Source organism: Dryas octopetala, chromosome 2 (assembly GCF_963921425.1).
Source record: "Dryas octopetala chromosome 2, drDryOcto1.1, whole genome shotgun sequence".
NCBI lineage: Eukaryota > Viridiplantae > Streptophyta > Magnoliopsida > Rosales > Rosaceae > Dryas > Dryas octopetala.
This window is the reverse complement of record NC_141367.1, coordinates 26,922,662-26,947,000: the sequence shown is the minus strand read 5'-3', so window position 1 is coordinate 26,947,000 and position 24,339 is coordinate 26,922,662. Positions and strand designations below refer to the sequence as shown.

The following is a 24,339-nucleotide window of genomic DNA, read 5'->3' as shown; positions in this document are numbered from 1 at the left end:
CATGTATCTTACTTGTTGGTGGAAAATCACATAAAATGATATTTTTTGAATTTTAAATTAAAAAATACAAATTGAAAAAAAAAAATAGGGATGTGATCATGTGAGACACCATTTAGTGATAATATAATCGATAAGTCACAGACCAATTAGCGATAATATAATATCACTGGATCGGTCTCTCACGACATTAATTAATTAGGTAAAACTCATTGTGCATTTTAAAAAAAGGCAAAAGAAAAAAGGAAAATGAAAACGGGATGAGCATCCAAAATTAAGAAAGAAAAAAATGAAAACGTCATATCCTTTCATTTTTGTGGAGTCTATATAAACATCCCACTAAACAGTCTAAACCCAAACTTGTCATCCTACTCGATCAAACAAACTGTGTACATGCATAATGGCTGATCACAATGTTCAGGAGTCCAAGGCTGAAGAAAAACAACAAGAAGCACCACTCTATGGCGATATCTTAGAGGCCATATTCTCGCACGTGCCTCTCCTCCATCTCGTCCCGGCCTCTCACGTGTCCAAGACCTGGAACCGCGCCGTTTCGTCCTCTCTGCGCCGCCACTCCAACAGATACATCAAGCCCTGGTTCATCGTCCACACTCAGTCCACCAGGTCTCCTCACGTGACCGCCGCACGTGCCTACGACCCGGCCTCGCGCGTGTGGATCGACATTCTTCCTCAGCCGTCAATGGTCAAGCCCTTCTCCACCCTCCGATCCTCGCACTCCACCCTCCTCTACATGCTCTCCCCCTCCCGATTCGCCTTCTCCGCGGACCCGCTCCATCACACGTGGCACTACGTGGACGCCCCGCTCGTCTGGCGCACGGACCCCATCGTGGCGCTGGTGGGCCACCGCCTCGTCGTCGCTGGCGGCACGTGTGACTACGAGGACGACCCCCTCGCCGTGGAAACGTACGACGTGAGGACTCGCGCGTGGGACACGTGCGAGTCCATGCCTGCAATTCTAAAAGACTCCGCGGCCTCCACGTGGCTCTCAGTGGCCGTGGACGAGAGCAAAATGTTCGTGATGGAGAAGAGTTCCGGTGTGACGTACTCGTTCGACCCCGTGTCGAAGACGTGGTTTGGACCGTTCGATCTGCGTCCTGATGGAACGGTGTTCAGGTCCGTGATCGGATTCACGAATGGGCGTCTGATTTTGGTGGGTCTGGTGGGGGACGCCGAGAACGTGGAGGGTGTGAAGATGTGGGAAGTGAAAGGCGAGTCGTTGGAATGCAAAGAGGAAATTGGGGAGATGCCGGAGGTGATGGTGGAAAAGCTGAAGAGGGAGAGCCACTGTGCGACGTCGTTTAGCGTGAGTTGCATGGGAGATTTGGTGTGTTTTCATAACCCGCGGGACCCGAGCGAGGTGATCCTGTGCGAGCTTGCGGATGGGGGGTGCAGGTGGGACAGCGTACAAAACGCGGCTGTCAACGACGGAACGCGAATGCAGAGGTTGGTGGTGACGTGTTCGAAGGTGGGGATGGCGGATTTGCATAAGGCCGTACAAGTTGGGGCACTCAAAATTGTTGTATAAGACCGTATTTCGGACGTAGTGATTAAGTGGTGGAATAGTTTTATGGACTTGTTTACTTGTTAATTAATTAAAAATAATGGTCAGTTTTTCCCAAATGTGAACGCAATATTAATTGTGACTTTGTGAGATGTTAATAAAAGAATTTTAAGTAATATTTTGTTGCGCACTGGAAAGCATGCAATGATGTTGATGGTCAGCATCAGCTGGCAGCGGTCCATATATGGCATGCAAGGCTACCAATTGGGCCTTCAGATGAGAATATGGTACTAACACTAGAGTTGTCTGGGGCCAACTCTCTGGGGTCACTCTATCTATCTTTCTATCTTTCGGATAAGGATAACATGGTTACATACTTACATGGCCTCATTTTTTAAATCTGCATATCCTCTGGAGTCATATTCATATTTTAATACTTAGTTACACTAAAGAGAATTTTGAATGAGACATACACTATATGGGGCATCCTCTCTTAATGAGATGAGATACACACAATACATATGACCCACCTCGATTATAATGAATTTGTAAATGCACGTCCCATTAAAGATTAAACCGTATCCATTGGCTTCGTATCTTCCATAGCACCGATCTAGGGATGACAATTTTTCAATGTCCTATTTCTAAATGCGGTGGAAATATAAATTCCTCTTCTTGTCACACGTATCTGCTTAGTTTACATAAATATATACGTAATACATTTATGTGTAATTATTTTCAATTTAAAAAAATTTTTTTTTAATTGATAGTTTAATTTTATAATTTTAGATTGTTATATTATAATGGAGGATCCCCATTTACCTAGCGAGGTAGGGATTCGAATGACAAGCTTGGTCCTGCGCTTCTGTCCTACTCGTTTCCATCCCTAAGCTTGGTCATGTGTTCGTAAGTCCATTTTCCTTCATCTAATTTAGGGCCAGCCTGATATCAATAGAGATGTACCAATGATCCCAAACCACTTGAAACGACAGGATTTGATTTTGAGTTAAAGGAAGCCCACTTGATATAGGCCAAGTTGAAACTCGAAGCTCCAAACCAAAACTTTGTTTGGGCTTCTAAATCGGGTAACCAAGCCCAGAAAGCCTTCCGTGGGCCAAAATTTCTTTGTAAAGTTCAATACAAGGAGCCATTTCATTAGTTGGGCCATGCCCATTATAGTTTATATAGTCCTTGACTCCTTGGTGACGATGCTACTCATCTTCTAAATTTCATGCAATTGGTGTGGGATTGAGTTGAGCTGATTAGCAGTATAAACAAATGAATAAATAAACAGATTTTCAGGTCGGGTACGAATAACTTGATTATCCGGCATGTTGGGTATGGATAATACCGGCGACAACTTAATGAATATGACATTGGTTTAGATAGGGTATGAATAATAGTTGTGACAATAAGTGCTCATGTTTCCACCTCTTTATCTTATTTCCCTATTTACCTTAAATTTTCACCCGCCAACAAAATTTTAAGAAATAGCAATTCTCTTTTCTTAGTCCATTGCCACTCCCATACGTTCCTTTTCAACCCAACTCTCATTCTTCCTAAGATCAATACCAACTCAACTTCAGTCATGTGCTTCTGTAAGTTTCAGAGGGCAAATTAAGGCTACATGGTAGAGAGAGAGAGAGAGAGAGAGAGACTGGGTGTAAATCAACCCATATATATAAAACACTAGGAAGAGTTATTATTTGTTTTTTTACGTATGCTTGAAATTGATATTTTATTAAATGGTATGTGAGAAAATATGAGAGAGGGATAGGAGTAACAGCATAAACAAATAAATAAAGAATGAAAAATGTGAGGCAGTTTAGTCTCCATGATCGGTCCACCAAGACAGCTATGACTTCAAAAGGGAACCCCATTGGGCCAACATAACTTATGTGTTCATTCATTGGCCCATATCAAATCATCTCCTTTCTTTTTTTTCTTTTTCCCCAATTAGGTTAGGTGGTACAACCAAGTCATCTACTTTTTTTCTTTTCTTTTTTTAATAGAAAGTACAACCAAGTCGTCGACACAATAAACCAATAATAATCTGTCGCCCAAATTTTATTTATGGAAGTGCACAGAGCTTCTTAGACGGAATCCCAATTTGTAAGATCCCTTTTTGTTCGATGGTAAGGTATTTTTCTTTTTTATATTTTGTACACTTTTGATTTTCAATTATAATTTATAGCTTGTTTGGAAATGCTTCTACATGAAGCACTTATGCTCACAAACACTTTTGCTAGAAGTGATTATTCTAGAAACACAACAAAATTTTTAAGAAAAATCTAAGTGCTTTCTGGAAATGCATTTGAAAGCACTTTCAGAGGAAGCACCTACCATCTTAGGATTCTATAACTCAAAAATACTTTTAAATTTTTCTGTCAAATATCACCAGAAGCATTTCTGGTTATTTAGAAGCGCTTTTAACCCTTACAGAAGTAGTTTTCAACAAGTCCTAATTATTTTAAAATATAGGCTTAGATTTTAGAATTTAAATTCATTTAAGAAGTTAGGATGTGATTGTATTATTTTTGTTAAGTGTGTGTATGACAGTGTATGTTAGGTTAGTATTCTTTGCTACCAATGGTCGAATACCTGCTTCAAGACTTCACGCAACTATAAAGTAAACTTAATTAACTTTAAAATTAAGAAAAAGGAAAAAAACAAGAAATCTGATGAACTGGTGGGACTAATTTGATTTTGAAAGTTGGACTTTCTATGACTTTTTTGTTATTTATGACGTTGTTTCACTTGGTTGTCATAATTCAAACTCTGCTTTTCACTGTTTTTATTGCCTCTTGAAAGCAGAAAAAGTTGGAAAAGGCATCACCTAATCATGCTTGGTAGTCTCTGGCTCCAATTGGCGTTGGACAAATCATCCATTGACCTATATATAGTATTATTTATAATGCATGTTATATTCCTCAACATCAATCACTTTTAATTCCATTTTCAAGGGGTTTGGTGTGAGTTGACCTTGGAACCCCATGAAAGTGTGTACTAATTAAATTAATTGTGTCTTTGTGTTAATTTGGTTGATCAAAGCCTACACCTCTAAGGCTCTAATTAACAAGTAACATCCTGTGTTGTATTGTCCAATGTTGGATTAGTTGTTGAACTAATGATGTATTATTGGCTCACTAGAAACAAGGGAGATTTAATTGGCTCCTTTCTTTTTCTTATTCTTCTTTTTTCTTCCCTTTTTCTTTTTGCTAGTCAATGCAAATTGCCACTGTAACATATTCTTGTTTAGGATTAGGAATGACTATGGGGCCAAATCCAGAATGGAACTGCAAACACTCGTGCTATAAAATGAATTTTTGTATGTGACCGTCTTATGTAACATTCATCTCATATTAATATATATGCTGTAAAATGAAATATTATATGTGACCATCGTGTATAACAATTTTTTGTGTTTTATAAGATTTCCATAAAAAACAAAAAGAGTTTTTGATTAAGGGCTCATAAATGGGTATGACTGATTGTATGAAGTGAATTAGTGAGTAAACTGAGCAAGCTCAATTATTTGTTCAAACAATATTCATTAAAACAATTTGTTTATATGATATGGCATGAAATATTAATTTTGGACTAAAATATTGTTCAAGACTGCCTTGATTATACATAAAAAAATAATGGGGGGCGGTAAGTGAGGATTTCATGTTCCCAAAGCGACCAAAATACCCTTTGGATTAGTCCGAAGCCCGGAGAGTGGTTATTGGAGTCATGTGGCATTAATTATTTGCAGAAAACCTTGAGCATAATGAGCAGCATAAGCTGCATTTAACTGCATTACTAATAATAGATTGGGGAATATTCAGTTTTCCCAATGCGACAAAAATGCTCTTGGGTTTGGGATTTCAAACTTATAGATATCACCACCTCACGGCATCATCTTCATATCATCTTTATAAAAAGACTGCTCAGGGCCTCTGTCTAAAATATTATCATATTAATTATATGTACTACTTAATTAATTAATTACATCTAATTTTGTTTTGCAGTTATGTCCCTGTAATTTCCAAATATTTACAAACATAACGCTCAAGCCTCATTCCACTGATTATGTATTGTGCTACACAATTACATTATTACATGTTGTTGTTGCATACGAGGATCCCAGCAATATTTAATAGCAATTTACAATCATCACATAATAGAAGTAATTATTTGTGATAATATCTTATTAAGTATTACAAAGTTTAATTTAAAAGAATCCATTATTGTTCTGATATATTTCAAGATTTAGTCTTTCATATTTCGTCGACCAATCCTTCTTAATTCACATCTTTGTTGAAAAAATTTATTTTGTAATTCCTTACATAAAGATTCATAAACCATCAAATCTCCTCCTACACAAGCAAATTGTTGATAAAAATCCAAACTAGCATTTATTTTTGACACAATTTTTGTTTTGTCCTTATCATTTAGGAAAGACAAGAAAATTTTAGGGTAGCAAACATTTTAAAAAATTTCTCTTAAATTCGAACTCATAGCTGATGATAGAACTAGAATATGTATTTTTCGTTAATCACACAAGCCCATATTCTTGCTTTTCTATCACTCTCTAATTCTATTAGTCCCCCCAATCTGATATATGATACCGTATGGATTGAAATTCAATTATGGTCCAATTCATACTAGTAATATATAATTATATATCAAGGGTTTGCAATATTTGATTATATCTCTAAAAATTTGTGTTAAAAATATAATGTCACGAATCCGTTTTATATATCTTATTAAATATTATATTTTCAGAAAATGTTTTCAGTTAAATGTGTTGAGAGTAGGGATGGCAAAATTCCCCGCCCCCGAAAATCCCCGTGGGGACCCGCCCCGATTAAGCGGGTATGGTAATACCATCCCCATCCCCGCCCCGCCCCGTATACCCGTTTAATAAAAATATTATATTACATAATTATATTTTAATTTATTTTCTTAATTTTTGTTGCATATCTTTAAAATTTAATAGTGTTCTCTTTATGATTTAGTGTTATTGTAATATAATATGATGAATTTTAGTGTATTTCATCTATTATATTATATATTTATATTAATTTGATATGTTATTAATAAAAAAAATTATTTTTTTGAAAATAATAGGGGCCCCGAATACCCCCGATGGGGACCCGATTACCCGGCGGGGCGGGTATGGTATTGTCAAACCCGCCTCGAACCCGCCCCGTTGCCATCCCTAGTTGAGAGGTAATTGAATTAAAAAATAGGGCACACGCAGTAAGAGGAGTGCAATACCTGAAATGCCCATGTGGGGCAGATGTGTGTGGACTGTGGAGTGAGCGGTTTTCAGAGAATCTGTCGCGTTACCCAATGAAGAATAAGGAGGGTACAAACTACAAACCTCGCCTCGCGCTTTGCAGTTCGCAGTTTCGCACACACCACCACTACTGTGTTACTATTCTACTCAACCCCACATGCTCATTCCTTATAGCCTCTACTGGATCAAATTTACTTACTAAATTGTTTCTTCAAATTTAAAAAATTTTCACCATAATTTTTAGAGAAATTTAATGTGTCTAGTCTTTATACATGTCAGTCTCTAATTTGTTAATGGTAAAAGTCTTATATTCCAACAGATTTAACAATGGAATAATTTATATCTTTATAGCAAAAATAAATCTGTCATGTATTTAGTGCATGAAATTTGATATAATAATTATGGATTAACTTGTACGTTGATGGGGCTATCTCTTTTTTCATAATTTCATCCATCTCAAATAAAAATAGATTATCATCATTAGAATAGTTCTTATGAGATACTGTGAGGTACTGTTTTATGCCGACTTTTATACGTCTCTTTTTCTTTTTTTAGGTAATATTCATCACCATTTACCAGTTGCATGATAGTTGCATCTGAGATGAGCATAGCATTTCAGAAACTGTCAAGTCTTCTTAATTTCCATGATCTCACGATGGGTGGTACTTTTTAATATTTTCTTGACATAAATTTAATTTAGACACATAATTATATATGTCATTCAAATGGGGTTCATGAATTTTAAAATATTTTAAATATACACCTGATTTATTATCTAAATTAAAAAATGGACTTTCGTTCATCGATTTGTTAAGAGATCAGTTAAATGATAGCTTAATTTTTGCTGACGGAGATTAATTGGCGACGTGGTGCCAACTCAGCATACCTTTCTTGCCAAATGAGCGACACATGTCCACCTGACCCACACATCTATCACCTCTTTCCCACTCGTCGAACGCTCTCCTGACCATTTAGTCTCCCAAAAACATTATATTTTTTCCCAAATTCAAATATAAATCTCTCACCTGTGTTCGACGAACGAGAAAAAGATAATTAGTTTGTGGGCCCATGTCAAAGGTTAGGTGGACATGTGTCACTGTGTCACTCATTTGGCGGGAAAAGTTTGCTGAGATGACGCCACATCGCCAAGTAATTCCGATCAGTAAAAACCAAACTAGCATTTAACTGACCTCTCAACGAATTAATGGACGAAAATTTATTTTTCAATTTAGATAGTAGATCGAGTGTATATTTGAAATATTTTAAAATTCATGAATCTCGTTGAAATAATATATATATTTATGTGTCTAAATTAAATTTATGCCTGTTTTTTTTTTCTTTACTATTGAGTTCAGAAAATGGCTGGAACTAGAAATTTCAGTTTTCATAATCACACTCTTTACATGTTTTTTTGGGCAAATATTTTATTTTTTAAATTTTTGTTTGATATAATAATTGAATATGGCTACTAGGCTACAACTGAACATGATATCACTTGAAATATCCGGCTTATTTTAGCAGGATGGGCCATGTCCTGCAAAACCTTTAACAGAATGTGATTATTGTATGTTTTCTGAAAAAAAGAAAAAGAAATTTCAGGCCAAAACTCAAAAACCAATAAAGGCCAAGACAATCCAATCCAAGCACGTGACCTGCCCAAAACTTTCCTGCAATTTTTTCCCTTTTGCATAGACATCCCATTGTTCTCTCTGATCAATTCCACACATCCCTTCAGTCCAATCACCGAATTTTTTATAATCAAATTTTGTTTTTTCTTTTTACCCTCTGAGTCTGAGAAACTAGAATCCATATTTTCACTGCTTTTTTGTAGTTTTGTATTTAGAAAAAGACGCAATTTTTTTCGTTACTGGTTCTCTCTCTGCTCGCATCTGTATCTGTGTCCGACTTTGGCCTTTTGCATTGGCATTTGCGTGTTTGGTTCTTTCTGTGTGTGAGTGATTTTTCACTTACCTTTTTACTATTTTGAATAATGGCTCTCACTTCACCACTCCGTGTGTAAAAGAAGATAATGGTAGCAGTGGAATCACAGGGAGCGAACTGAGCTGGGCAACAACAGACCAACAACATACCCACTTGGAATTTGTGGGGATCGCCCAAAACATATAGAAATCACACCCATCATTCTCAGATCTCTAGGATCTCAGAAATTCAGCCTTGATATCTTGCTTGTTTCTCGGGAAAATTCTCTTCTTTTTGCTGCCTGCCTCAGCTCATATGATGCCCAATCTACTCACTTTGGCTCAAATTCTATGTTTCCCAGCTAAGTTCTTGGTGGGACAGTGATTTCAGCATCTGGGTCTCTGTTTCCCTTCAAGTTTCACTAACAAGTCTCTGACTTTGCTTCAAGTAAAAAGCAAAATGAGCAGTTCCTGTCATGGTGAAGTTGGGTTTGGGTTCTCTGGTTCTGAGACTGCCGTTTGAGTGTGGATAAGGGAATAGAGGCGCCTTCATGTGAGAATGGCTAGTGTGCTTGTTGGTTATGGTGGTTTTGAATAGCGGCTGCTGGTTGCAGAAACAAAGTTTAATGAACAGAGAGTATGGGAACAAGTAGTTTCATGTTGTGGAAAGTGGGTTTGATTGTTTTGGCATTGGTAGAGGCTTCTTCTGCAACTCTTTCTCCTACTGGTGTAAATTATGAAGGTTAATTTCTTTCGGGATCCTGTCATTTTGTTTTTGGCTATATTCAATTAACCTTGAAAGAAGAAAATGAACTGTTCATAAGAATTATAACATAAATATTGGAACTTTTGAAAAAAATAATCTGTCAGATGAAGGAACGTTTGGTGAAACAATATACTTAATCCTTTTTCGCGGTTCGTGATATACATCTTTTTTATTATTTTTTGTTTGGGTCGAAGGAAATACCTTTTTTTCCCCTGAATTTGTTCAGTTAATGCTCTCTGGTAGTTCGCAAGCTTTTCGGAACTACCCACATTATAGAGTTGTATTAATGGGGGGTACAGCCGAGGCTTTTAGAACCCTTCTCTCTTTCTTTTTCTATTTTTATTTTTCCAAAGGAGAAAATAGCAAAGAAAAATCAGGCGGAAATTAACCCTTATCTTCTTTTTGGAATTTTCACAGTTGAAGCTTTGGTGGCCATTAAAAGCGATCTAATTGACCCACATAATGTTTTGGAGAACTGGGATAGTAACTCTGTAGATCCCTGTAGCTGGAGGATGGTTACTTGCACCGCCGATGGCTATGTATCTGCTCTGTAAGTTCTTCTATACAGATTGTGCTCAGAAATTAAAAAAAAAAAAAAAAAGAATGAGAATAGTTCTTACTATTTGTCTATTTAAAGAAATCATTTCTCAGTAAAGGGTTCATTTTGTTTAGGGGATTGCCTAGTCAGAGCTTGTCTGGTATCTTATCTCCTGCCATTGGAAACCTCAGTAACTTGCAATCTGTGTAAGTTTACACCTCCTTTACATTTTTGTCCGAACTTCCACTTTGAACTTTCTTAGCAGTCAGGTATAAATTTCTTTTTTGGGGTGCCTTTCATGTTTGTTATATTTTTCATTAGCTTTATTTTATTTTATATTTGTTCTATGTCACTTAACTGACTCCTGAAATTTTGAATATGATCATGTAATACAAAAGTGTTTTCAGTTGATGACTGTTTTACCTTTGTAGGTTGCTTCAAAATAATGCCATTTCAGGTCCAATTCCCGCTACAATTGGGAATTTGGAGAAGCTTCAGACACTCGATCTCTCCAATAATGCTTTTCATGGTGGCATACCAGATTCTTTGGGCAACCTAAAGAACCTGAATTATTTGTAAGTTTCAAACTTCATATCACTTCTTCTAAACATTGTGCAACTGTTGCACACAAAATTGTTGCTAATTCTTACACATTTTCTGTTTTTTGAACAAGACAGGCGGTTAAACAACAACAGCCTTACAGGACCCTGCCCTGAGTCTCTGTCCACAGTTGAAGGTCTCACTCTTGTGTATGTCCCCTTGCCCCCTTGCCCCCTTGTATTATGTTTTATACTGCTCGTTTGCAGACTATAGGGGCAAACCGATGACAGGGGTATTTATTTATTTTTTGAATGAACATAACTATTCATCATTTTATGTTAAACAATTGTGTAGGGACCTTTCTTTCAACAATCTGAGCGGTTCCTTGCCAAAAGTATCTGCAAGAACTTTCAAGTAAAGCTATACTGTCATTTGATCCATTCATGCTTAGTTCTTCATATAATTTGTTTCCTTTCTTAGTTTTTTCTTTTCTTTTTCACTTGCAGAATTGTAGGTAACCCTTTGATCTGTGGCCTAAAGGCTGAGAACAACTGTTCTGCTGTCTTTCCGGAGCCACTAAACTTCCCACCTGATGCTCTAAAAGGTATATATGCACATTGTTTGCTTTTCTGTTTCCAACAGTCTTCCCCATTACACTCTGATGACAGTCTGCATCGATGAATTTTTTTTCTTTCTTAGCTGAATCAGACTCTAGAACAAAACACCGCCACATGACTATAGTCTTTGGTGCAAGCTTTGGTGCTGCCTTTGTTGTCATAATATTTATTGGGTTACTTGTCTGGTGGCGATATAGACACAACCAGCAGATATTCTTTGATGTCAATGGTAAGGCTTCTTATATTTCATTTTCCTGTTTTTCTGTATTCCAGTATTTGTATCTCAGATAGTTTCACAGCTTTTTCGTGGGTGCTTGTATTTTAGGAGTTTTAATTCTTATTGGACCTGATATTAGTCACCTTGAGGGTCAGAATGTCCAAATTCATTTTATGAAACACCACAATTTGTAGGTGATTTATTACTAACTGCACACTGGTCATATATTATTATCAATGGTGCAAGCTCGGAGTGTTTGTGCATGCATGAGAGTATGCGTATACATGCTTCACTGGATATTCTTTCACCTTTGGAGTTTTGGTAGAACGTGGTAATTTTATTCATTAGAAATGAATAATTCAAGAATTTCCAAATTCGAAGGCCTTCTCGTATGACCATTGGGTTTTCTTTTATCCAATATGTATTAGAATAATTATCGTATAAAAAAGCATAAGAGATAATTTAGTTCGTAAAAAGATTGTAATTAGAGCCTGTTTTGAAGATGTTTCATATAAGTATTGCTCTTCTTTTTCTGACCTATGATTATTCCTGTATTCTTAATTTCATGGGTTGTGTGGCAGATCAATATGACCCAGAGGTGTGCTTGGGTCATTTGAGAAGATATACATTTAAGGAGCTCCGGGCAGCAACAGACCATTTTAACTCAAAGAACATTCTAGGGAGAGGTGGGTTTGGAATTGTATACAAGGGATGCTTGAATGATGGGACTGTGGTGGCAGTTAAAAGGCTAAAAGACTACAACACTGCTGGTGGTGAAATCCAATTTCAGACAGAAGTTGAGATGATAAGTTTGGCTGTCCATCGGAATCTTCTGAGGCTTTGTGGGTTCTGCTCAACTGAAAATGAAAGACTTCTTGTTTACCCATATATGTCTAATGGAAGTGTAGCCTCTCGATTAAGAGGTTAGCCTTTTGCTTTTCATTTTTTTACACCTTAAAATTGGTTACTCATTATTTTGGAAACATCTGATTTTAGGGTTCAAATTTGTTGCCACCATGACCAGTGAATGGTCTTTACCACTTTGACCATGGCTTACCAGTTGAAAGTGGCAAAACCAGCAACACCACTCTATGCTGCATAGCAGGCACTTTCCATCATAGCCATAGATGCGACACTGCCACCTTTACCACTGCTTTAATTCTGCTTATTGTTACCATCACCCTGTAATCAGAACAGGAAGAATGCCGCCTAGCTTCCCATTATATCCTCTCCTGTCCTGCACCCAGTACCATGTGCTTTTCTAGGACCATAGTGATCCATACCTCTGCCACTAAGCTGCGCAACAATACAAATCTTGTGATTATGATTCAACTAAAAAAGAAGCTATTTGTAACTACTAATCCACTTATTTATTTAATCCAAATAAAGGCTATGAAAAAAGAACTTTTTAAGCACTCATTATGCTCATTACTGGAAAACATTTGTTTTATGTTTGCTTGTTTGGCATAGTAGCCCCTAATTTACAACCATTTGTTTTCCCTGTTATCTGTTCAAGCCAAGAGTCTTCTGGTGGCTAAATTGGCAATATTCATGCTCTGAGTTATTCAGCATTCTATTGCTAAGATAATCCAATCAAATAAACACTGTAGCTGACGATTTCCAATTCTTGATAACGTGCTAGCATCTGACATAAGCTTCTTGTTTTTTTTTTTGGTTCTGGTTTTCTTATCAGATCATATACATGGTCGGCCAGCTATTGACTGGGCAAGGCGAAAGAGAATAGCCTTAGGTACTGCCAGGGGGTTGGTTTATTTGCATGAGCAGTGTGACCCCAAAATTATCCACCGCGATGTTAAAGCAGCCAACATATTGCTAGATGAAGACTTTGAGGCAGTTGTTGGAGATTTTGGGTTGGCAAAGCTTTTGGATCACAGAGAATCCCATGTGACCACAGCTGTGCGTGGCACTGTTGGCCACATCGCTCCGGAGTACTTGTCAACTGGTCAATCATCGGAAAAGACTGATGTGTTCGGGTTTGGAATCTTGCTCCTGGAGCTAATAACAGGTCAAAAGGCTTTGGATTTTGGACGAGTTGCAAACCAGAAGGGTGTAATGCTTGACTGGGTACTCCCTCCTTCCCTCTCTCTCTCTCTCTCTCTCTCTCTCTCTCAGACACATGCACATGCACACAAGCCTACATGCTCGCATTTATCAGCTGATTAAGAAAAGCAAGTTGAATATGTCCAAATTGGAATTGCTCAAGCAAATGGGAAGTTTTCAGCAGACCCCTGAAACTTTTGAATCTACCTATTAACATGTATGGTTGCTGGCATTCTCTTCTTGTTTTTTGTCCTAATGGTACATACATGCAATCCTTAAAATGTTGCTAGAAGTGTTAAGAAAATTGATTCCTTTCATGACCTAATGGTACATACATGCAATCCTTAAAATGTTGCTAGACGTGTTAAGAAAAGTGATTCCTTTCATGAAATATGAGCACATTAACACAGCAATCTTTTCACCACTAGTGGATATGTGCGAAAAATCTATGAACTAAAAAGGAAATAATTATTCTACTTACATGGTTTTGTAATAAAATTGCAGGTTAAGAAGCTCCATCAAGAGGGAAAGCTAAATCTGATGGTGGATAAGGATCTAAAGGGCAATTTCGACAGGGTTGAGCTGGAAGAAATGGTTCAGGTTGCCCTGCTATGTACTCAATTTAACCCTTTGCACCGCCCAAAAATGTCTGAAGTATTAAAGATGTTGGAAGGTGATGGTTTGGCCGAGAAATGGGAGGCCTCACAGAAGGTTGAGACACCAAGGTTCCGGTCATGTGAACACCCTCCTCAAAGATACTCAGACTTTATAGAAGAATCTTCACTTGTGGTAGAAGCTATGGAGCTTTCTGGCCCTAGGTGACAACTGACAACTATTTTTCCTTTTTGCCTGTATACCTCTCCCACTTCATTAAGTTGCTTTAAGTTTGAAATGAGAAATATTTGATTGTTGATAGCTGCTGTTTGCACGTATTCATCTGTAAAAATGAGAAAGGAAAGTCATGTAAAAGCTGTTCTTTTTTTTTTTTTTTTTTTCTTTTCTGGAAAATCAATTGAGTTGATTGAGCTTCTGTCAGAGAAATTTTGGAGTTATGTTAGAAAGTGTATGTAGTTGCGCTTTATCTGTTCTCTAGTTTGTTTTAGTATATGGATCTTATCTGATGAACTTCCCAAGCCTTGGATCACACTATGTGAGTATTAAAATTTAAATGAGTTGATATTCTTCAGTTAGCTGTACGTTTGAATGCTCACTTACGTCTTGTATTTTTCATTTCGGCTTGTGAACTTGGGCAAACTTCATATCTGATATTTAAAAAACAGATACATATGGAAAACTTCAATGCCTTTGATGGGCCTGAGACAGCAGGCTTTTCTTAAAGACTATTATAATGCTGCTCTCATGGTACCACGCAGTCCAAACCCACCATGCAAGAGAATAGCCCAATAGTCAATCCTCAGTAGAGTCGGTTCTTAACCATAAACTCCATACTCTGTGATTGCCACCCATATTTGGATAGGTGATAGGTAAACAAGATAGATACATCACAATCTTCGAGACTCAAACCTCCAACTTCTTTTATGAAACTTCTCATGTCAAGTAAAAGTGTCTTTAGCCAAAGAAGGAATCAAAGAATCGAAAGCTCAACCAAATCCCTTTTTTTTTTTTTCGGACTGATCAACCAAAATCTTTAGATGAAGACAGTAGCTCCCATTTTGTTTTCTCCCAGCTAAATGTATATAGATAGATGTAAACCAATTCAAAACTCCTATACAACATCGACAATTATGTCCTCATATTCTTGTCTACTATACTATTGAAGTGATTATTTTAGCAACCTGAGCCACAACTTACAAGTACGGTTGGATTGAATATCTAATTAGTACAATTAATGAGAAAGTTTTAAATAAAGATATCCTTATTTGACAAATGAGAATGTTATAATTCCGACTTTCAATTTAATGATCATAACCGTATATATATTTAAAACATTATTTAAAGATCGTTTATAAAAAAAATGAGAAATCGGTCATTTAATTATCATCAATATCATTTTATTTTTATATAATAAATTATATTTATTTGCACAGTTTAAATGATGAAACAATTAATGATTTGGTTAATTTTAAAGGTCCATTGATTTTAACTACTAAATTTCAATCATTTTTTAGTTTATGTACCAAAATTAAATAGCATTTTAGATTAGGTACTAGTTGAAAAGTCAAACAAAATAATAAAGTAAAATATATTAAAATTTACAAATATTACATCACATGCCACTACAATAAAAAAAAATATTACATCACAAATATTACATTAATTTATACTATATTGTATTTTAAAAAAAAAAATAATCCAGTCACAACTTAACTGTGACTGTCTTGGTAAATTGAAAGAGACAACTCACACTACTATACTATGTATTATTTTGAGTAAAAGTATTGTTTTGACCTTTATTTATACTATATTGTAGTATTTCTCTAAAAATAATTTAATTAAGTCACAACTTAACTGTGATTGTCTCACAACTTTGATGTGATTGTCGTTTAGTCACAACTAAATTTGAAGTTATAAGTGTCGTACAATCACAACTAAATTTGAAGTTGAGACTACATTAGCAAATTTTCAAGATAATATAAAAGCCTCAAGGGCAATTTTGTCAAAACCTTATAAATTTTAACTAACACCCATCATATGTGGGCCAAAGGACAAAAATATCAAATGGAAAAGGCTCAAATCAAAGGGGTCAACATATTTGTGACATAATCTAAAAAACTACATTTAAATTTAGTAGTTCAATTGAAATATTATATTATCTTCATACTATACCAAAAAATTATTAGGATTTAGTATTAAATCCTAATTTTCTATAATTTTAAATATATTATCACTAGAGAAGATGTTTTTTTCTTTTATTCAAATCAGGATATTTTCACTTGAAACTCTATGCAAAATCAATAACTATTAACTCATTGCATTAAGTTCAAATAATTTAATACAGTAAGCATTAAATGGTCCTCAAAATTTGTAAATTAAAAAACTCGATATGTGGCCCAAAAAAAAAACTCGATATATTTATAGTTTTCCTTAGTGTAAATAACAAAAATAACGAATAAATACTATATTCAACGATCTAGATCAAGCTTGGATGGACTCGAGCATGGCAGAGATGCAGGTAAAGTTTCTGTGTTTCTTAAGCAGCGTGTTGCCGCCACCTGGAAGTCAATCACAGTCACATAAAATGAATAGTGTGATCAGACGCCACCACGTGTCAAGCTATTGATGGAGTAATCTGTCGGTCATCACAAAATCAATGTTCGCATGTTACGCGGCCTATGGGCGGGTCACGTGTCCTGGCATATGTCGGCGGGAAGTCACTCGTAATCGTATTTTTGTGTCGTCCGGTCCTCGACAGTTAACTTAACCGAGAACACTCAAAATATTTTAACGATCTGACAAAGCTGCCCTTCTGCTTCCCTCCATTTATGACGTGCTTAGGTTTGTTTACGCTCAAACCCTCAACGAAAAGACCAAACTACCCACCAGACAAGGACATGTATCTTCGGGTTTGGGTTGTAAATTAGAACAACTCCGAGGGTATTTCGCCACAAGAAACTAGAAAGCAATGGGCATCGTTGTACTTTCTCACTGTCATTGTTGCAGTCTCTCTCTCCACGCCAAAGAGCAGTGGAAACCTTTTCTCCAGCATTGTGTTTCTCTGCGTCAAACTCACACCTCTCCATACTTTAATTATGATTTTTTATTTTTTTGTTTTCTTTTTCGTAAGCGAAAGGATGCCATTTCACGCTTCATCTTGGTAATCTCTGGAACCACTTGCACTTACCTTCGTTTAAATTCACACATTTCACATTGATCTCGATCACTCACATTTTTAATTCGCACTTGGGTCCCAAACTGGGCATGCATTGTTTTGTTTCCAACCATGGTCTGGAAGAAACTTGCATTTCCGGAGCAGTTGTTCTCACCAAGAAGGAAGGTGATTTCTGGGTTTGGTTTGGGGATTGGAGTTTCTTTCATTGTACTTGTTGTGCTCTTGGTCAGCAAGTCCTTGAAGAGTCCTACAGTAGAAACTAATTCGTTCCAAGGGTTTTATAATGTTGGTGTGAATTCTTCCTTTATTTCATGGCCTTTCTCATTTTCAAGCACTTCTCGTTCTTCTTTTCCTCATGCAATTACTAATGCTACTAGTTCAGAAATACAAGACTCTCTGGACAGAACCCATGAAGTAAATGCCTCTGTAGTTGCTGCAGAGGAAAATTCTGTGGAGGCCAATGGGACAGAGAAAATTTTGGAAAATACCCATTTGGAAAATTTTACAGAGCAGGCTAAAGATGGAAACTCTGTGATTGAAGAAGGAAGGGCTCAAAATGGGTCATCAATCGCAGAAAAGAGTAAATTCTTTGTTTCAAATGGGGAAGGAGATGTCGAAGGGATTGCCCATTTGGGGAACAACTCTGAGGTTTTGAGATATGGAAGCTTGCATGGTGAAGATGGGAGGGTTATTGGGAATTTAAGCCTTTCTGGGAAAGAAGATGTGCATGCAGAGAAAACAGTTGAGGGTAGCTCTTCAAAGAATTCTAGTAATGATGATGATAAGGCCACAGAAGATATGAAGAAGAAAAGCTCTCGGGAGATAGCTCATCAAGGGAATTCAACAGAGACAAATAAAATTATTGACTCTGATTCTCAACTCAGGAAAATGAAGAGTGACTTTGATCAGAAATGTGATATTTTTTATGGTAAATGGGTGAGAGATAATTCAAAGCCATATTATCCTGGAGGTTCTTGCCCATACATTGATAAGGATTTTGATTGTCACTTCAATAGGAGGCCAGACAAAGCTTTTATAAAATGGAGATGGCAGCCAAATGGGTGTGACATCCCAAGGTAAAATTCATCTTCACTTCTTGATGCTTTTGGTGATTTTGAGCTTAAAAACTATTATCTAATGAAGTACACAATTTCTCATATAAAATCATCAAATGGAAAGGTAGTTCTGTGGTCAGCCTTTTGCCACAACAAAAATCTGGTTTTGTAGTATGTGGTTGATGAACAGGCTTAAATTTATTAAAGAATGCAGGGGTCCTGAATAATTAAATTATACATATTCATACACCTATATTTTTATTTTAGTAGTAGAAGGTTATCAAATGGGCTCTACTGGTTTTTCTTGTAATATAATTTTTGTGTGTGTGAAATAATCTTTTTTTTTTTAATCATGTATCAGCCATATTGTGTGTGTGTGTGTGTGTGTGTGTTAATATTGGTTGAGCATGGTCGGATTGTGGACTATGTTGCAAGTGCTCTCACATTTAATGTAGTAGTCTTTGAAGCCCTCTCATGTAAATCTTTTCTGATACCATTGTTTTATTACTGATGTGATCCTCAGTCTGAATGCAACTGATTTTCTGGAGAGGTTGAGGGGAAAGAGGTTGGTTTTTGTGGGGGATTCGTTGAATAGGAACATGTGGGAGTCTCTGGTGTGTATTCTCCGCCACAGCATCAGAAACAAGAACAGAGTTTATGAGATCTCTGGGAGGAGGGAATTTAAGAAGAAGGGTGTTTATGCTTTCAGATTTGAGGCAAGTGTCAGTATCCATATATATTCTTCATATATGGTCACAAATCATTCTTTCAGATGGAAATCTCTAATCGTCCATGCTATTGTTGCACTTGCAGGAATATAATTGTTCTGTGGATTTTGTTGCTGCTCCATTCCTTGTTAGGGAATCATCATTCACTGGTAGAAATGGTTCGTTTGAGACATTAAGATTGGATTTGATGGACCGGACAACTTCAATGTATCATGATGCCGATGTCATAGTTTTTAATACTGGTCATTGGTGGACTCATGAGAAAACATCTAAAGGGTGTGTACCGATATTTGCGTTGTTAAATATATTGCTTGCCTCCATATTGTTTGGACTTGGCTCTCTAGTACTGAATGGTCCTACAACCCTTGGGTTGTGATATTGTGAATTAAAACTTTTCAACTAAAGAAGAAAATTTTAATAGCAATGTACTACTACCATTCAAACAATTAAAGTCATTTGACTGTAAATTACATTTTTGCATTTGATGGTCTGGCAGAGAAGACTATTACCAAGAAGGCAACTATGTGCATCCAAGACTCAAGGTTCTTGAAGCATACAAGAGGGCTCTCACCACTTGGGCCAGATGGATCGACAAGAACATTGATGTCAATCGGACTCGGGTTTTCTTCAGAGGATATTCAGTTACCCATTTCAGGTATACTCTTTCCGTTGCCTCACCTCTATTTTTGCTATAAAAAATTGATGTGGTAGTTGGAGGTACCTAGTGGTGCTCACCCTTTTGTAAACCTCTTAGGAAGTTTATGCTTTGTCCTTAGATTTTCCTCTTATCATAAAAGACCAAGTTAGAAGGGAAATCCTTCTTCTGTCTCTGCCCATGTAATATGCCATAAAAACCATGTTTCTGAAAGTGTTTGATCTGGTTGCAGCGGAGGGCAGTGGAACTCAGGTGGACAGTGCCACAAAGAAACAGAGCCAATCTTCAATGAAACTTACTTATCAAATTACCCTTCAAAAATGAGAGCTCTAGAGCATGTACTTCAAGAAATGAAAACTCCAGTGACATATCTAAACATAAGTAGGCTTACAGATTACAGAAAAGATGGACACCCTTCTATTTACAGAATGAAATACAAGACAGTAGAAGAACAAATCGCTGCCGAGCAATCTCAGGATTGCAGCCATTGGTGCTTGCCTGGGGTTCCAGATACTTGGAATGAATTGCTATATGCTTCTCTTTTGAAAGCCGGAAAAGAATCAGGAAGCAACTGAATGGAACTGTATACAAGCTATGTGTTTACCTAAAATTTTGTTGTTCTTTAATTTTCTCGGCTTAATTAATGTTGTCTTGTGAGTTTTTCAAGCAGCCTTACATGCTGATGATGCATATGGATATGATGTATGTAGGGTGCCATTTATGCAGAGTGGGCAGATGTAGCATGTACATTTTTGTTCAAAAGATATCAACAATACAATGTCACTTATTTACCTGCAATTGTGAATTGATGTAATCGATTGATCCATGTTAGCAAGAAGACTCGTTCAAATGTTTTTATAGGATCAAATTTGGTAGCAGAAGCAGAGTTGGAGTCTTGGAGACACTTGTGGTAGACTTCCTATCACAAGTTTATGTCTATCTTTAAGATTTTTTTTTGTCCACGTCTATCTTTAAGATTAAAATCTATCAATCACCTTCAACTCCATCATAAAACCAATTAATGAAATTTATTAACCCACCTTAAACGAAAAATCAACTCCAATACTCCCTGACTAGGTGGATGATACAAGCACCAATTTGCACACACACAACACAAATTTGCACGCACATAGATGTGTACATGCACACACAAAACACACACCCCAACCCACATATGCTCAGACAAATACAGAGCAAGATGTTACTCATTTTGCAGCAACTGATGAACAGAAGATTGCTCATCATCTGCAAATCGAGTATCATCAAAACGCTTGCTTTGTCAAAGTCTGTGAAGGCTCTGCTTACAAACACTGGTATTACATTCTCATGCAAGAAGTACAATAACATTACAGAAGAGAAGAGAAAGAAAAATAGAGCCATAAAAGACTCATGACTGAGACTGAGTCCATTGCCGTTGTGTGACTTGCCGGTTCGCTAAGCACTAGCCAAACCTCTGCTATACCTCTAGATGCACGCTGCTTTCTGTAGTAGAGCGGAGCCAATGACTAAAGCCCAGACAAGCTGTTGAGTTTTGGAGGAGGTTGAGGGACACCTCACTCCATGTCCAATGCTTTAAAGTCCCCATATATGAATAATGGGTTCTTTTGCCAATCTGCTTCCACACCCATCAGTCTGGAAAAAACTAATGGGTTGTTTGGTCTACATGATATCCAATGGCTTCTCAAAATAGCAGTGGAAGCATTACTCTCTATCTATGGCCTTTAAATAGAAGTGATGATCTGATATGCTGTAGAAACCTTGACAAATCATCTACTCCACTATCTTTAAAAAAATCTCATTCTCAAAAGTAACCATAAAAAGCTTCACATAACTTGAAACTTGTCCCCAACACATGACCATCTTACCCTTTCACTTAATTCCCACACAGTTGTGAATATCTATTTCACTTTGAAACTGTGTTTCGTACCTTGGCTAATTGCAGACACAGCCTAATTTACCTTCATCAACTATTTCCACTAAATTATATATCATTTTTCTGATTACTCATTTTCACCATTCTTCTTTCAAATTTTGAAATCATAGAAGATATTAGCGTCAATCTAAAAAAAACTTGAAAAGACACCTAAACTACTTTTTCTTGGTGGATTCCTTTTAATTATTGGAGTTTTATACTTTTATATTGCATCAGTGGATCCACTAACTCATGCTCATCTACTCCTTTTTCCAACTCAAATCCTCCTCCTAATTACCCACTAATCCCTTGTTTAATGGACTCTCCTTTTGCCTGCTATTAATGGCTTGTTGAGTCGGACCAATAATTGAACTAATCTGGCATGAACCCATGAGGCCAATTTCACAGACCAAGCTGATTCCTGGTTCAAAATAGCTAATTAACAATCCATCACAGCTTAATTCACAATTAAGCATTTGGTGTGCCTGTTTTGTAGGGACTTCTACACTGTGCCCATTACTGACAAGCAATGAAGCGTGTCATGACCTGTGTGGACATCTGTGTCTTGAAGTGAGAAGTGGCAGAGTTCATGGCTTCAATTCACAATTGACTACCATTGTTCATTTCTAGTTGATGACTCTAATAGATTTTATACAAAAAGAAGTGGCTTCCTCCTCACCCAATTAACAACAGTTAAGACTCTCCACTCAGGCTTTTTCTTCCTATTGCCTTTTTCTTTATGCAAACAAACAAAAAGTACCATCACTTTAAGTTCTCTAAAAAAATCTCATGACTTGGCTTGTCTTTTTAGTTCATCTGTTCATTGATTTGAACATCATGAAATCACCACCCTTCTTTTAGTGGAAAGAGATTGCAGAGGCTAATCCCTATGATTTTTCATGGCCCATGTTGTGTAAGAACAAGGCAGCTGCTCATGTAAGCTGGGTGAAAGGTAGATGTGTGTGAGAAGAAATTCAACTTAATTCATACGTAACCAACTACATTGGATTGGATTTCATTCGATTTGTCTGAGTAAATCCACTATCCGATCTAATCATGTTGGTTTTTAAATTTTGAGATTTAATCCAATCTAACTTGGTTATCAATACAAGCTAAATTGAATTGAATTGATCGGTTTGAGCTGATTGAATTGAATTTTGAACACCTCTAATTGTTTTTCTCTTTTCTTTCCCCCGAAGTTGTAGAGAAAAACTTAGCCCTAACGGGTATACACTTATACTCACACACTAGTCACGTGACCAATGTGAGAGTAACGGGGTGTATACCCTATCAGGCTATCATAGTCAAATTTTTCTCAAAGTTGCAAGCCTTGTGGAGAGGTATGTTTTAGTCCTCGGCCCATTACGGTCCAGCTCAATAAGAAAGAATAGAAAACAGCTTAAGAGGCCCTCAGTTCAGTTTGGGCCTTTGATTAATGGAATTTCTGATGGACCATATGATAACTCGGCCCTACTATGTCATATTAACTTATGGGCCTACTATAGCACAAACTCAACTGAGGGCAACTTGCCCATACCGAAGTCCACTTTGAACCTTCTACTTTTTGAAAGGCCAAAGTGCACTTTTGGTCCTTATACTTTAATGAAACTTTCACTTTGGTCCCATTTTTTTCAATTTTGGCAATTTTAATCTTGTATTTTCATTACGCTTGTATTTTCAATCACACTTGGCCACATATCTTTTTTTTTTCTTTTTTCATATTCTTAATTAATTAAATTTTTGTCTTTTCTTTCTTTTCTCAATTATTTCTATAAAAAAATAAGAAAATTTTTGGAACTCATCCTCAACACAACCCTAGCTTCTGCCATTAGCACTATAACCCTGCCACCGACTCCTCCCCTGTTTGACCACTCATTCTCAATTGTAATCTCCCCCATTTGCAATTACTATCCAGTTTCTTTTTTATGTTTTAAAAATATAAAAGAAAATAAAAAAGATATTATTTATATTTTATTTAACTTTTTAAATTTTTTATTTTTAGACAATATTAATTATAAAATGTCTAAAATACATATTTTCATATAAAAAAATAATTTGGACATAATTGCAAGTGTAATGAAAGTATGGAATTAAAATTTTCAAAATTAAAAGAACAGAGATCAAAGTGGAAATTTCATTAAAGTAACGAGACCAAAAATAAACTTTGGCCTTTTTTAAAAGATAATTATGGCTTTAATTCACTATTAAACTGATTGAATGTCTCTTAACCAAATCAATCCATTAATTAATTAATTATTATAACTAGGCTTTTTTTTTTTTTTTTTGCAAGAATAACTAGCCATTTCATTCAGTTATTGAGAGCCATTTAAAGTATTAATTAATTGATCATATCTTAGACAGCTGAATAATTGATCATAAATGCCAGTTCCACCATCTAGTTTTTATAAATTTGACTTGTTTAACGACATAGTTTTCTACTTTCTTCTAAGCAATCATATAATCATGCAATACAGTCACACAGATCACAAGGAAGCATATAATAAGTGATTATACTCGGTACAAATTATACAAATATATCTTGGGGTTATCAAAAAGATAATGGGAATTTTTGTTCCCATCTGTATGATGATTAAGATAACATCGATCAACCATCAGACATCTTCCAAGTTGATTGTAGTTCCATTTTTGTCTCCCAAAATGGCTTATAAAAAGAATACTTTTCCCCAAAATAGTTAAGAGAATCTTGCCTTCTTTTGACCAGAAATAGTCCCTTT

The 24,339-nt window shown here is 36.4% G+C and overlaps 3 protein-coding genes across 4 annotated transcripts; all 3 read left to right on the top strand.

The window, feature by feature from the left end:
* Positions 1-300: 300 nt before the first annotated feature.
* Positions 301-1,655, top strand: LOC147294939 (Kelch repeat-containing F-box family protein). The gene has a single exon (XM_086233281.1). The coding sequence runs from the start codon at positions 398-400 to the stop codon at positions 1,541-1,543; it is 1,146 nt and encodes a 381-aa protein (XP_086089407.1). The 5' UTR covers positions 301-397; the 3' UTR covers positions 1,544-1,655.
* Positions 1,656-8,459: 6,804 nt separating this feature from the next.
* Positions 8,460-14,589, top strand: NIK3 (NSP-interacting kinase 3). The gene is made up of 11 exons (XM_086234615.1): positions 8,460-9,467; positions 9,909-10,041; positions 10,164-10,235; positions 10,461-10,604; positions 10,707-10,778; positions 10,924-10,983; positions 11,076-11,173; positions 11,269-11,415; positions 11,985-12,326; positions 13,097-13,488; positions 13,969-14,589. The coding sequence occupies exons 1-11, from the start codon at positions 9,365-9,367 to the stop codon at positions 14,284-14,286; spliced, it is 1,881 nt and encodes a 626-aa protein (XP_086090741.1). The 5' UTR covers positions 8,460-9,364; the 3' UTR covers positions 14,287-14,589.
* Positions 14,590-17,123: 2,534 nt separating this feature from the next.
* On the top strand, positions 17,124-20,489 carry TBL2 (trichome birefringence-like protein (DUF828)). Of its 2 annotated transcripts, none has more exons than XM_086230952.1 (5): positions 17,124-18,330; positions 18,833-19,025; positions 19,123-19,313; positions 19,534-19,692; positions 19,925-20,489. In XM_086230952.1, exons 1-5 carry the CDS (start codon positions 17,366-17,368, stop codon positions 20,265-20,267), a joined length of 1,851 nt encoding a protein of 616 aa, XP_086087078.1. In that variant the 5' UTR covers positions 17,124-17,365; the 3' UTR covers positions 20,268-20,489. The 2 variants fall into 2 exon arrangements, with proteins under 2 accessions (XP_086087078.1, XP_086087077.1); XM_086230951.1 differs by having other exon boundaries at positions 18,833-19,031.
* The last annotated feature ends 3,850 nt before the right edge of the window (positions 20,490-24,339 follow it).

What these genes read in the sequence shown, in the direction of transcription:
- LOC147294939 (XM_086233281.1), top strand. Translation starts at nt 398, where the DNA reads ATGGCTGATCACAATGTTCAGGAGTCCAAGGCTGAAGAAAAACAACAA.
- NIK3 (XM_086234615.1), top strand. Translation starts at nt 9,365, where the DNA reads ATGGGAACAAGTAGTTTCATGTTGTGGAAAGTGGGTTTGATTGTTTTG. An exon ending in TACTGGTGTAAATTATGAAG is followed by an intron (nt 9,468 to 9,908) that starts GTTAATTTCTTT and finishes GAATTTTCACAG; the next exon opens with TTGAAGCTTTGGTGGCCATT. An exon ending in GTATCTGCAAGAACTTTCAA is followed by an intron (nt 10,984 to 11,075) that starts GTAAAGCTATAC and finishes TTTCACTTGCAG; the next exon opens with AATTGTAGGTAACCCTTTGA.
- TBL2 (XM_086230951.1), top strand. Translation starts at nt 17,366, where the DNA reads ATGGTCTGGAAGAAACTTGCATTTCCGGAGCAGTTGTTCTCACCAAGA. An exon ending in CTTTCAGATTTGAGGCAAGT is followed by an intron (nt 19,032 to 19,122) that starts GTCAGTATCCAT and finishes TTGCACTTGCAG; the next exon opens with GAATATAATTGTTCTGTGGA. An exon ending in CATGAGAAAACATCTAAAGG is followed by an intron (nt 19,314 to 19,533) that starts GTGTGTACCGAT and finishes ATGGTCTGGCAG; the next exon opens with AGAAGACTATTACCAAGAAG.